At 39.6% G+C, this 15,246-nt stretch overlaps 1 protein-coding gene across 1 annotated transcript in view; it reads left to right on the forward strand.

Moving 5' to 3' along the window:
• The window catches only part of LOC122868808 (CREB-binding protein-like), a 43,631-nt gene that overhangs the window by 5,787 nt on the left and 22,598 nt on the right, over positions 1–15,246 (forward strand). Inside the window, 1 exon segment of the mRNA XM_044181126.1 lies at positions 11,595–12,202. Within this exon segment, the coding sequence (XP_044037061.1) occupies positions 11,595–12,202 (608 nt within the window).

Raw genomic sequence — 15,246 nt, forward strand, 5'->3', positions numbered from 1 at the left:
AAAGTGTATTTATTTTTGTTAATGTTGCGGTTAAAAAAAAGAGGGTAGGGGTAGTTAAATAGCACTGGGAACGGGCTAACAGCAAGAATACATTTTTCTTCCATTTCTTTAGACAGAATGGAACAGAGTGGGACCGATGAAACTAAGTCAGATGATTGGTGGACTCCTCACTGCATCATTGGAGCGATGAAAAAAGTTGAGGCCAGCTCAACTTTGATTTGTAGCGCATTACGCCCGTCACCTAGCGACAAGTATCGAGCATCAGTTTGTAGCTTCATGTCACTGGCTTCCATTGAAAATGACTTGTAGCCTGATACTTTGTCGCCGGTAGTCTGAACACAGCCTCTGAGCTGCTAGCTCAGCTGCAACACAGGTACCACACAGAAACCTTTACAAAAGGGTCATGAATGTGCTTCTAGTGACTGTCAAAGTTCCACCGTGTTTCCAGCACGGACACAAAGTCTGACAGCAGCTACTCATGGCTGGCTGTACACTGAAGCTACCCCCAGAGAAACGTAGCAAGCTAAGCTACAGCAACATGGCAAAAGTAGCTTACTACATCGAAGCTATGTTTATTTTTTTATTTTTTTACAGTGAACCAACTTCATTCCAAGTCAGTGCTATCTTGGTGATCAATAAAACTGTCAATAAGCTGTGCTCTCTGCTCTCACTGCTGCAAAACCAACCATGCTTAATTATAACCTTGTTGGGGTCAGCCCAGGGATTGGTGCGTGATGTCATCGTCATGCGGAGGTGCTTCTGTCGGATACACCTACACGTTTGTGTTTGACAGTGGCGTCACCTACTGATCCTTAGCAGTTTTATTTCAGACCGCAGCAGAACGCTCCGCTGCGCTTGAGCTTCAGAAATGCTTGGGAAAATGTAGCTTGTGTGGACGCTACTGCAGTACTTGATCAATAAAAGAGCTAAGCTACTGAAAAGCAATTTGATTCAGAAAACAGCAATGCTACCACCATGCATGAAAAATGTAGTTGAACTTGTAATGCTGCTACTTGTAGCGCCGCTACTGCCCAACACTGCTTGTAATTGTTTTCTTGCTATATTGTCTTCTTCTAACTGACTAAAGGGCATTTGAAGTTCTTCAGTTAGAACAGTTAGATTTCTCATTTGGGTCTCTCCTTTAGTTCTGTGGCTTTGTTAACTGAAAAGAGCTTCCTCCAAATAGTTTTTGTTCACTAGCTATGATAGCGTTAAGCAAAATGGAGAAGGGCCTCACACTGGTCTTTGCCTGGGGCCAGGTAATCACTATAACCGCCCTTTGTGTTGTCTAGTTTGTCAATTTTTTAAAAAGTCCAAATTTTTCTAAAAGCCCAAACTCACTCTCAGCCAGGCTGTGGCATGTTTAGTTCAGCTTGAGCCAAGATGACTAGTCACCATTATTAGTTTAAGCCTATGGCATTTTACACTGCATAAAGTAGCCTAGTGGCTAGCAGACTTTTCCTCTACTCATATCTTAAGAAATTACATATTATTTATGCTTTTCTTCTCTTGGTTTAAGACACTGCATCTCCTGACAGAGCACCATGGATGAATTTCAGCATTATGTAATGTGTTGTCTCAACTTGAGTTTACCTGTCTCTCCTCTGCCGCATGTATGTGCTAAGCCCACACACACACGTTCCTCTCCCGGTGGCCCAAGGCAGTCAGCGCAGGTGAAACACTGCGTTGCTGTCATCCTCTTGGCTCTAAGATGCTGTTAATAAAGTTTGATTACTATCGATTACCATGCCAACGGTAGAAGCTTCCAAGCATTGAAGCATTTGGGTCAAGTTTTTAAATTTTAAATTTTTTTTATAAAGTTCAATAAATGCATGGTGTTTCCTAAGTCAGTGAGTAATCGTGTTAAATAATCCTGATCTCAATGCCATAATTGAGCAGCCCTAAGTAATGGTATTATTTTTTTCCTGTTAGAGGTATTAAAAAGGTCTTAAAAGTCATTAAATTTGTACTTAAAATGTGCAGATACCCTGATGTGTATTGAACATAGCATTGCTGATATTCTTTGTGCAGTCCCTAGCACCAAGCATTGAAACAGCATGTACCGTCTCATTTCAGTGAAGTCAGTTTTGGTATTGCACCACCACAGCCACCTCCTTCTAGAAAGTACATAAAAACTGGTGCAGTCGCTTATTTAAAATTGCAGTGGAGATCGGAAACATCTGTCTGCCATTTACAATCATCTGAGCGACGTGAAGTTTCTTTGTTCGGCCTGTCGTGTCTTCTGTGGGCGGCTGTATTATCTAGCCGGCTGACAGTCTCCTCGGTCTTCAGCCAAACTCATCTTCTCAGAGGGGTGACAGGAGCTTTTGGGCAATAAAGCAGGTCCGACACCGAGATCCCCGCTGCCAGAAGCCCTTTCTGTCTCAGTTGAGACACACACACACACACACACACAAACACATGTATTCAGTAAGACTTTGCACAGTGTCTCTTGTAGACATGCTCTCTTTGAAGTCCTGGATGTAGCTCAGGGTCTTAAGTACACTGAGAAGATTTTAAGTGCCAGGCTGCAGATGGGAGGATAAGCACAGTTTTTTTTTTCTTGAGTTGAAAAAGCCCTAATTCTGAGAAAATTTAGGAGGCAGATCTGGGAGGAACCTGTAGCGTGCTGCCTTGCTCCTCTACTGTGCTTTTTTTCTTTTGAAAAACCTAAATTTACTTGCTTTCGTTGATTTGGAAGTGAATCAGCGAATGTGTGTATAGAACAAAAATTAAAGATTTTTTTCTTTTGGATAGCACATGGCTATTGGTGTATAATTTCCTCACAGACCTGTAGTCTGAGGCACACATCATCCAGGCTTCAGATCTGAATTTCACAACTTGAACCCTTAAAAAAACAAAAAACAAAAAAACTATCAAATTCAGACCACATTATTCCGATAGATGGTTTTCAACGTAAAATATTTCAGTGCAATAAATTCAGCTTTATTTAAATTTCAAAATTATTTTTTCAGTTGATAAAATTCAATTGGCAATTGTTTGCTTCCATGTAGATGTGTTACAAAGGATTATTTTTCACAATATACCCTAATGGTTTTGGTTTACTTAGTCACATTTGTTATTGGTAAAGCCTTTCCATTATTGTTAGTCTGACAATAGCAAAGATGTCTCCCTTTGCCACGTCCAGCCCACTGCACGCTGAGCTGTTGCTCACAGCCACAGATCAGCAGCCTGTCTTTGATGTTTATGTTAATATGTGGCAGTTTTTTATGTTGCTCTAGTGTCATGTCTATGTGTTTGCGCCTGTGGCCAGTGTCAGGCTTGTTTTCATTTGTATGGCTGAGTGGGCGTGTCAGCACCAGAGGTGAGAAATGGGCAGCCACTCTCCAACCCTACTGCTCACAGAGCGGGGTTTCCTCCTCCTGTATCTGGCCTGTGTGTATGATCACCAACCCCTGGGTGAGCATTATTCAGCTATGTTAGCATTAGCACACTCAGCTCAGCATGTCTCAGCTGAGATGGAACTGATTTGAGATGAGAACAGTGGGTGGCACTGGATGCTAACCAGTCAGCCACCCCAAACAGTCCTGCCCTTTTCCTCCCTCTTCCGTTATCCTTCGTATCTCACACATCCACAGGATGCTCATACCCTAAGGACAGAGACTGAGCTGTTTCATTCATTCAAATCTCAGTGTTTGACTGCAGGAGCATAATAAAAATAGTTTTTCGCCCTTTTGAATCGTGTAGCCGTACCAATTTTTTTTATTTATTTTTTGTTCTTTTCTCTGAATGGCTGTGGTTTTCATAAACACTGTGCAGCAAATGACTGCCGCCCCGGCTTTACAAGTGTAGTGTGCCACTAATTTTGCACATCTTGAAGTCATCACAGCTCTTCTTATAAAACACCATTTTAAAAGTTTTACAAATGTACAACCAATCAAATATGTGGAAAACAACCCAGCACTGTGCTTCCTACCAATTCTACCAGTCTGATGAAAAAGGAATTTATCCAGAATTGACCTGTTCACAATTCTAAGGTATCCCATCTACATGTTGTTTTTTAATCACATAAAAAACAATTTTTTAAAACAAAAGTTCATTCAGGCTGAATGGGGGACAAAACACTGAACAATGAGGCCATGTTTACTCTAAGGCAGATCAAATTTATACAGGATATTCAGCCTTCATTTCATTAGAATACATTTGTTGTTCCAAAACCTGTACTTGACTTGATTCTTTACAGGGATTGTATAACGACGGTAAATTATGTTTACAATTAGGCCTGTCACAATAACTACCTTTGTTGGACTATATATTGTCACAGTAATAATGGCGATAAACGATATTGTCATTTTAAGGGCATTTACATCTCATTCCATCACATTCATTTGCATATAGCATAGGGGTTGTGTCGGTGTCAGCAAGGTAGAGATAGAGAAATCTTTAGCCAAATAATTACAAACTCACTACACGGACATTGTATATTTGAAATAAAGTTTTTAAAAATTCTACAAATGAGGTAGGAGATCAAGCAAACTATTTAAATATTCACAAGCTATAGGAACCCTCTAATCCAGAGATCCAGAGAGAGAGTGAGAGAGAAGCTCAAACCTGTCTGTCCCACACACCACACCACACCTACTGACTGCGCACAGTGCAAGAGGTGAGACGAGACCCGGCACTGTTGGCAGAAGAGTCGAGGACTGCGATTACTCTGAGCAGCATGCATGGGAATGAATTACAGTATAATATATGATTATATTTCTCACCTTCATGATGGTCTGAATAGGCCGCTAAATTTGTCGCTAGCAGGGCTCCGACTAACCTTTTTCACCACCGCCCTGGAACTGTCCCAAAAAACAATTTTAACCATCCTGAAGTGAACATAAACCGTGCCAAAATCAAAATGTTGTTTCTTTACTCTGTTAGTATCATCTACCGAATAACACATCAGTTTCGAATCATTCATTTGGTCTAGCTCCGATGCACAGACAGACACATCCAAAGAACTTGTCAAAAGTGTAGCTACAGCTGGCCAGTAAAAGGGAACAGCTTTTAATTTAAGTTTAACGGTAATTGTGATTCTTCCTCGGCATTGAGGAGCTGTATAACAGAGTCTGCAGCCATGTTTGGTCTTTGCTGTTCTTCCGGTAACACTCGTTGACTTCTTGCTTCTTCACAGAAAGTTTTGTTTGTACACCCCCTGGGGTTTCAGCGAATACTGCAACAGATAATATAACGCGTTGAGCATAAACACAGCTTAAAAGCTTCCTGAGGACTCTCTGCGTTTCACTGTAAAAGCGTCCTGAGGACGTAATTCAGGACTGTTCAGGCCTATATATTTTGAAAAAGCTACGGCCAATGGGGAAACTCCCAACACTCAACCGACCAGTGGTTTAACTTCACTCACTCACTCAGGGACAGACTTTCGCTGGTCCCGCTTTGCTGCGGTCCTGCCAAAAAGGCAAACGGGAATTCCTGTATTCATGCATTGAGACATTTAGTTAATCACAATTTTTTTTATGCTCACAACGTTGTCCGACAAGACAAACAAATGGACATCAATTACAACACCTGTATTGTGTGATTGGCTCTATTGCTATACAAAATGAGCAGTCACAAAGAGAATTGGAGTCAACATACAGCTTATATTCTTCACGTTTCTGCTTCACACCATGTCTGTAAAGGCCTACTTTTTGATATCCCCCCCCACCCCTTTTCAGTGCTACAATATGAGATCAGCATTTTCATATTTATTTTTAAAAAGCACAATTTTCAGGTGTAAATGAGGCTCTTTTAGGATGCATTAGCAGATTTAACCTGGTTTTGATTCAAAGAAATTCCTTTAGCTGTGTTAAAACCTTTCAGTGAAGACACTTGTGTATGGTTATGATTTTTTGTTAAAATTGGCACCGGTAACGTGTTTCGCTCAGTCATTTTTCATAGAACAAGACTAAGTCTACAGCCATGTTAGCATGCTAACATTTGCTAATTGGCACTAAACATTAACTACAGCTGGGGCTGATTGGAACGTCGTTAGTGTAGCAGGTCTTTAGTCATAAACGAAAATATTGGACAGATTAAAATTTTGACCTGATAGCGCGAGAGAAAAGGTTAAGGGATCACCACAATTATTACAATTCATTCTGAGGGGGGCATCAATGTCTGTACCAAATTTCATGGCTATCCATCCAATAGTTTTTGAGAAATTTCACTCTGAATCACAAATGTCAACTTCAGGGTGGCACTAGAGAAAAAAATCAGGGGATCACCAAAGGATTCATCCCCTGGACTATAAATTATAAAACATTTCATCGTAATCCATCTATAGTTGAGATATTAGCCTGGACCAAAGTGGTGGACTGTCATTGCCATCCCAAGAGCCATGATGCTCTTATGGCTGAAAACAAGGCAGTTCACTGTGTTTTACAAACCTAGTCTTTCCTCAATAAATGTCTCGGTGGAGTTATTGAGTTTGGATACATGTCGAGCATCCTAATGGCAGTCCAGAAAAAGTGAATCGCAAACTTTTATAATAATGTGTTGAATTTCTTTGGATATGATGCACATGGCAAACCGCTGGAAGCGAATAAGGAGGCATTATTATAATCATATAATTTAATGAGGCAGTGAGTTAAGTGTTTTCTCATACTGGCCATGGTCCACCTTTGTACTTCTTGGGGGGAGGGGTTGTTTTGTTAATCGTTAAAGATAAAGACAGGGGGTCGCTAAGTAGTAGACATGAATACCTGTATCGATACCTTTTTTTTTTTTTTTTGTTTCCATTTTGCTGGCTGAATCAAACCTCCATAGGCAACTTTACCTCTCCAGAGTCTACTACTGCATTTTAATGGCTCTACACTAACTACCTTCCCCATGTTTAGCCTGGTCCCTTATAAATGTAATATGTCCGTTTAGCACTGCCATGCTTGCGTAGTGACTTTGTTCACCCTCTCTTGGGAGGGGGACCACAGTAACTCTCTCTGACTCTGTAAGGCAGCAACAGCCTGCTGCACAGCCTGTTATTATCTCCCAGACCAAAGAGTCTAATTGAAGATTTTCATGTGGCTGCTGAAAAGCTTTGGGTGAATTACAACCGACAGCAGCAATGTCCTCTTCAGGTGAGAATAGTGTAACTCAAGTGTTGGGATTCTCTGGTTAGTGGATGCTTCAGTTGTCACTATATGGCATGTGATTGCTTGCTACTGGATATGCTCATCATAACCTTGGCTTGTGTATAATGAGCAAATTCAAATCGTACTCTCAGCCTTTGGAAAAGAATCGCTGTGCTGAAGGCACTTTTTCTCCTTCAGCTAGCTTTTTGACTCCACTGTATACTATCCCTCTTAAATTTGTGTGTTCTCAATCCTGAATAGGCCTCAGGCAAGACACTGGTGTTTGCTCTCAACTATGCATGTCTCTTGCTGTAACTCTGAGACTTGTTGCTTTAATCGTATTCACTAAAAGCTTAGGCATTCCATTTAAAGCCTGTGGCTGTAATATTTAATCTCCCGTTAATTGCCACCATATTTAATCGATAAACCGGTTGGATTTATCTCCAGCCTTAGTAACCCAATGTCCCCAGATATTGAGCTAGGCGTGTGGGGGGGTGTGGCTGTTGTTCTGGTAAAATCTTTGACATACACAGGCACACACGCAACCTCACTTGAAGGACCTTGGCATAGACTTGTGATTTGGACTGTAACCTTCATTAATGTTCTATTTATTTTCTGTGTTGAGTGTTCCTGTTTACTTTTTCTGCACAGCCACAAGAGTGCTCTCAGTTACAATGCTAAAGCTTTTCCGATGCACTTTTTTCTTGTCCCCAATGTTACTGTAAAGTTACAACAGGAACTGAGCTGCTTTAGTGCACAAGCACCCATGTATTCACATTACTACTAACAAGTCAGCTAACTACAAATTATTCTGCCGAAAGTCAATCTAAATATCCTTGCACAGAAAAAAGCAAACCCAATATACTAATTTCTGATACTACAAACTAGGGCTGGGCGATATCTCGAATATAGTCGATATATTCGAATAATAATTAATGTGCGATATATCAGATGACCATATTGTCATATTAGAGTTTTCAGGGATTCTGCTGGTCGCCACTGAACTTTTGTCAGCTATAAAGTGTGTAGATAAACTCTGGTTGCAGTATAATAGTTACTGAAAGGCTGTGTGTTGTTTGCTAGCACAGAAAAGAAAGGAAAAAGTCCCTGTTCATGTAATGTTACTACGGCTTCTACTCTTCACAGCAGTTGGTCCAGAGCAGCTAACTTTATTACAAGTGATGTTTTTAAAATGTATGTAAAAAAAATAAATAAAAAATTTCTGCATTCTAAACCTTACTAAGGTAAAGGTATCTAAGTATTATAGCAAAATTTACTTATAAACTACCTACTCATTGCGCAGTAAAATGGTCAGTTTTTTACTATTATATAAGATGATGCTGGATTAATATTACTGCTGCATTAATGTGTATGTTGTATTTTAGATGCTGTAGATGTTTAAGGTTGAGCTAATTTTAACTACTCAACTACTGTTGGGTAGTTTAATCTACAGCAATGCATCATATTCTACAATCATCATATGTTTGAGAATTTACGGTATGTTATTTTAGAGAAAATGTGTATATCGAGATATATCGTACATCCTAAAATATATAAAATATATATATCGTACATAGCCTAAAAACATTGAGATATTATTTATAAGCCATATCGCCCAGACCTACTACACACCGGTATCTGACACACTTACAATATTTGCAAAATGCGCACATTGTGTCAGATTGTGTTCTACCAAGCGGCAACCTCCGTGGCTGAAAAATGAAGCCAACGGAGGTTGGGAAGCGGAAGTGCCAAAAACTGCAGTTCCTTGAATGGCCACTTGAGGCTGGCTCCAAAAGCGAGTCAATCCCCATAGACCCCCATGTTAAAATACACAACATTACAGCAGAAATAAACATGTTGATAGGCTGGTACAAAAAACGACCAATATACGTACCGTTACACCCCTAATATTGACACACATCAATTGTGCCTCCATGAACTCAGCGTGCACTGGAGAGCTGAAGTATCAGTGGAGTTCTGATTTCACTACTTAAGTGGGTAAGCCTACACCAAGCATTGTGGCCAGCTTTACGAGCCAAGCCTAGGGCTGGGTGGTATCACCTGAAATCCATATCACAATTAATTGTAACAATTACCCCGGTAACTAAAATTATAAATAGAATGGTATCTCTTTAAATATACCTGTGCATGATTCTGTGTGGACCTCTTAATTACTCTGTAGTGAAATGAACAAGAAACTTGTTGCTGCATGTACTTTGTTGTGATAATCCCTTGTAGAACCAGGTAATTGTTTACTACATTATATATTTTATTTTTATATTTGTTCCGCTCATGGTAATGCACAACTCCAGAATTTCTTTCTTCCTTTTTTAAAAATGATTCACAATCAAAACACAACTCTATTTAGTTTTTAAAAGGAGCAGGGAGAAGAAAAATCTTATTTTGCTTGCCCCTTACTCAAAACATAAATAAACAATAGAAATAGATGGTCTGTCCAATTACTTAAGTTACTTAACAACCAATACTTACAGTAATATGAAAAAAAAAGAAGAATCAAGAGCCATACACAATAATTCACCATCAACTAAGGAAACAAATTTCCTGGCAACTTAATATTATAGTCTAATTATTCTTTCTTTTTACATTGTTGAACTGAAAGATATTTATAGAACCCTTTAAATTACTCTGTAGAGGAATTCCACAGTTTGACGCCAACCACTGAAGTACACATTTGCTTTAAAGTAGTCTGTGCATACTGATGCTTAAAATGAATTTTCCTTCAATGGTCTTCAACCTCTTTTGTAAATGTTCTGGTAATACTCTGCCTTTTGCCCTGTACTAACTAATAATGTCTAAATCTTTTAAGTTTCAGTAGTCCTGACTTAATAAACAGTCTGCTGGTGTGCTCTCTTGAATCCACTTTATGAATAATTTTTACTGCTCTTTCCTGTAATACAAACAATGGCTTTATGTTGCTCATGCTCACGTGTTGCCCCACACTTCCACACAGTAGCTAAAATATGGCAAAATAAGTGAACAGTACAGAATTCGCATTGCCCTGTAATCTAACACATACTTGCTTTGTTCAAAACAGAAATATTCTTAGACAACTTTGTTTTTACATGTGCTATATGAGATGTCCATGTCAGTTTGTCATCCATTATCACATGCAAAAATCTAAGTATCATCTGCATACAACACAAACTGCAATATATGTCAGACACTTCATATATGTCATTGATATACAAAATAAAAAGTTTAGGCCCCAAAACAGAGCCTTGTGGGACTCCACATTCAAACTTATTCAATCTTCATTCATACACTCAGAATTATTACCAGCAAACTGTACGTATTGTTGTCTGATTTCTAAATAGCTGCTTAACCAGTTTAGAACTACTCCACTCACACCGTATGTGTGTAATTTAGAAATTAAGATGGTATGATCTGTAGTATCAAATGCTTTTTTAAATCAGTACTCCTATTGTGTATTTCTTACTTTCTATTGCTGTTGTAACTTCTTACATTATTTTCATTAATACTAAAGCTGTAGATCGATTTGTCCTCAACAATTTATTCTTGGACATTTCTATCCCCAAAAATGCAAACATATGCCTACTTATTATCTCTACCTACCTTGGTACGGTGATCAGGCTTGGTTTAGTTTGGGTGTAGCAACCATCACAAACCATGAAATTCAGTTCATTTTTGTGGTTGACAGATGGTTTGATACACCACTAAACTGTTGAAAACAATTGGTGCATTTTGAAATTTGTGGTGCTTTCACACCCAATGTTTGGTTAGGTTCTGACAAACTTTGGCATGTTTGGTGTGAAAGCAAAGCAGACCAACCACATAATTATGTGATTTTTAGCATAATTTCAGAAGCTAAATTACTGCTTAATCCATCTGCTGATCATGGGACCTGTCAAGTAAGCAATCTGTAAAAGTGATCTATGTAATTATGCAGGATTGGTAGCCATGGTGACATATATGCTTGTCAGCTCACCAGTGAGGTGGTTTTCCCTGATCGATCAGAAAGTGAATTGGAGTTAAAACAGATGTGTTTTATCTGTCTACTACTCAGTGAATTTCGGCAGTTACTCAATAAAAATGTGAGTGACAAAAAATTAATTGATGCCTTGAATCCTTGAATTTTGAATCCACCAAAGAAAATCTGGATTTGAAATCGGCAATAAAAAGACAATGGCATCCACCTACTGCTGAATCTTGGTTCTTTCTCCTGGTTGCCTAACCTTAATGAACAGGAAACCGAATGTATCACTGGATGCTGTCTGCAGTATGTGCCTCTGTGGGCAGAAGGGCAATTTCATGTAAAAGTTGGTCTTTATCTTAAAGCCAAGTGTTGGCTCAGGTCTGTGTAATTACTCCTACATTGGATTATTTTGATGATTGATTAATCAGATTATAATGACTGAATAAACCTTCTAATTCTCTCTTGAAACAAATACCTTAGTTTTTCTGTGCTTAGTGGTTAGTAGTTTGTACTGTTGGTTAAAGGGGGCTAATTCTTATTTCCCTTTCTCTCTTTTTTAGATCTTGTGTCTCTGTTTGACCTGGAAAATGACCTTCCAGATGAGCTCATCCCCAATGGAGACTTGGGAATGGGAATGTCCTCTAACGGTGGTGGAGGTCCTGGTCTCAACTCCATGGTCCCTGATGCAGCTGCAAAACACAAGCAGCTGTCTGAGCTCCTGCGTCCAGGAAGCTCCTCCATCTTGGGAGGTAGTCTCAACTCTGCCAGCCCCCAGCAGGGAGGCATGGTGGGAAGCCAGCTAGGTGCTGTGCTTGGTAAAAGTCCACTGGGGCAGGGCTCTCCCAATCACCAGTCTCCCCAGGTCCAGAAAGGAGGAGCAACTGCTGGACAAGGCAATGGAATCACAGGCATGGGCTTCAACCAGGCCATGTTGAACAGTGGGCAGGGCCATGGGGTCATGGGCCAGACAGGACAAGTGATGAACGGGGCTCTGGGACCGGCAGGCAGGGGTAGACCTGGGCCTGGCATGCAGTACCAGGGCCAAGGAATGCAGGGGGCACAAGTGGGTGGTGGAGGCAGTGTGCTGGCAGAGACACTCACCCAAGGAGGGCCACAGTTGGGTGCACACAACACACTGAATGCTCAGCAAGCTGGAAACATGAATAAGGTGAGGTTCGAAATTCAGCTTAATTAGTCCCACAAGTTACCGATTGTTTGCTCAGCAAAGCACAAGATGGGCACAGAGCATGGAAGATCATCATAATCTGTTGCGCACATAAAATACGAACTACGTCAGAGGACAGCATAGTTACATTTGCAAATATATCAAATGTTCACATTTCTAGATTTTGTCAAATTTTCAGTTTGATTTGAAATTCGCAGTTATAGCAGCAACCCTAGCATCAGATATAAACATCCCTAATTACCTTGTGCTTATCCCTGAATTCAGTAGTAAATTATTTTTGCACTTTTTCTATACAGAGCTGGATTTCAGATAGGATTAAACTGTTTGGACTTCATCACAAATGTACAAATTTACATTTTCATGGAGTGTTGTGTGTGCTTGTCAGTCAGTTTTCTCACCAGTCAACAGTCATGTAGACATATGATGAAGCAATGGTGAAGCAAAATCCAAATTTTTTTATCCCAGTCCCTAATGTTGTTTATGGATGCAATATTAGTCCTTGTTGTTTCGTGATCTCACCTCCTTTAGAGTTTGTCAGGTGCACTAATAATGTACTGCATGTAGTCTTTTCAATTTTTCAAACCAGCTTGCTTTATTGGATGGCAATGCTTCAGGTAATAAACTAAGTTAGTGGTATTTTCCGCATTTGTTAGCAGACTTTATAACATAAAATAGCAAACTTAACCAACCCCGTTGTGCATTTTTTTAGGAAATGGGCTATCCTTTACTAAAATAGCTTTCATTCTGCAATGTAATGGGGTGTTGTTGTCGAGCAGTATACCTTATGGACAGTATTCCAGAGTCTCATTTTCATCTAATCTTTTTATCCAGATAGGTATATGAAATGTATTATTTCTATTGCCTATCCTTATTGCTGGCGTGTTCCTATGCATCACTAATCTGAGAGTACAGACAATACACATGCAACAAGAACTGCAGCTGTGTCGTGATACTACTACACAGTGAAAATGATTCCCTCCTGTGTCTGAGAGTCTCAGGGCTTTGTGGTTTGACAGGAAACCAAGGTTAAACCAGCACGCTAGTTCTCACTAAGATTATTTCAACAGACGTTGCCACATGAAACAAGCCCCTCCCTCACTCCTTTCCCATACAGACCTTAATGCCTGACTATATTTCTTTATTTTATGGTACAATAAGTTTGCCTGTGTATTGATGAGTTATTTTATGTTCCATACACTAGGGGTGTAATGGTACATAAAATTCATGGTTCAGTATGTACTTCAGTTTTAGGGTCATGGTTTGGAATGTTTTTCGTAAAGCAGGGAAAACACAAAAATATATTTGTAATTTATTTTGAAAAATGGAAACATTCATTAGTGGCCCATTGGCCTTGATTCTTACTGTAACAGTTACTGCACTCAAATACTAAATAAATAATACAAGTATCCTTAATGCTCCATCGTAAGACTGGCTGATAATTCCTGAACAATTGTGGCCTGCCCTGGTTTATGCAGGGCAGGCACAACAGACTGATTAAAATGCACACGTGAAGGCACATTGTAGCGGTGCTCAAGCACTTTGACCATATGCTTAAATTCTGTATTCTCTACGACCGAGTATGGTCGCATGTCTGCAGCGATAAATACTCCTATAGCATTAGTTATTGATTTGTCATGGTCCAAATCTGCAGTGAGAGCCTGCCTGGACGCTGTGGGGAGAAGGACTCACCTTCCAGTCTGTTTTTGTCTCATTTTTATATTTGACGCATTCGGATGATGCCGTTTTGCGGACACGCAAGGAATTGTTAATATATCATATTTCTTAAAGGGAGTTTGGCCTAATATTTTCCCCTGAGCGCCCAGGATCAGGCTAATTATCAGCTAATTGTACTTGGTTTCAAACAGCAGTATGCAGTAAATGTTGCCCTTTGTGTGAGTGTTTTTAAACTACTTTCCTAATTAAACATGATGTGCTTGATGACTCCTGATGAAACTTGAAAGCTCAGCATTCTCGTTGCTTCCCTTTTTAACATTTAAAAGCTAATATTTCTCTGTATAATATGACCTCTGTCAGCTACTGTGTCTGCAGTGTATTTACAGATTTGGGATTTTATTTGTTTAATTTTCAAATGCATTTTCAACATATAGGAATAACCATAATTATAACCATATAACATCAAACATGAGTTTAACACTACAATTTGTCAAAAGACCTGTGAGTCCCGGGGACTCGCTACATTGAAAACCTATCAACATCACTGTGTTAGTGCACAAAGGATCTCTCCATTTATAAATCCAAATTGGAACAAGCAAAATAGACATTTGCAGGTATGGCAGGTAAATTGCTGAACTTAGCTGAGCATCTGCGTGATCTGTTGTTGGCTTGCAGACCACAGATTCTCAGTATTAGTTGTGTGATTAATTTCTCCTTGTTCCATGTTTTGTCACTGCTTTATATTTGCCAAGATGAGTACTAGGGATGTGCAAGGGATGGAACGGTGTACATTTTTGACTATTGCCTGAGGAAGAATAATGGCTTCACAGTTTGATGAATGTCGCTGTTTAAGAACACTTTGGATGGGACGATCAAATTAATATTCTAAAATGAAAGGTTTTATTGTACATTTTACAATATTTCTTTGGGACCTGCAAATATAGCCAACAGTTAGTGCTATAAACACATTTAAATGTAGTGTAAATTTTTTGCATTTTCACATTGTTTCCAAAAGCAGACAACCTGGTTACTCCACTTGATCTTGGCAGGTTAAACTCCTGATCTGTCACCTCCCGCTCTCCATGATCATTTCGGCTGTGGTCAGATGTACAAAAAAATTCTATCAAAAAACACAAGTCTGATCAGTGGCATGGTGGGGTAGCCGACACAGAGGGCTCCACAAACAAAACGGAGAAGTTACCTTATGGCCAAACATTCATAAAGACGTCACTTTTTGATCCCTCGATGTCCGCTCCTCAGATCATTGTGAGGCAGAATTCACCATACCACTGATTAGGTAACATGAGCTGTAATCCCTGATTAGTTTGAGGTAACCAAAAGGCTTCCACACT

This window comes from Siniperca chuatsi, linkage group LG21 (assembly GCF_020085105.1).
Source record: "Siniperca chuatsi isolate FFG_IHB_CAS linkage group LG21, ASM2008510v1, whole genome shotgun sequence".
Taxonomy (NCBI): Eukaryota; Metazoa; Chordata; class Actinopteri; order Centrarchiformes; family Sinipercidae; genus Siniperca; species Siniperca chuatsi.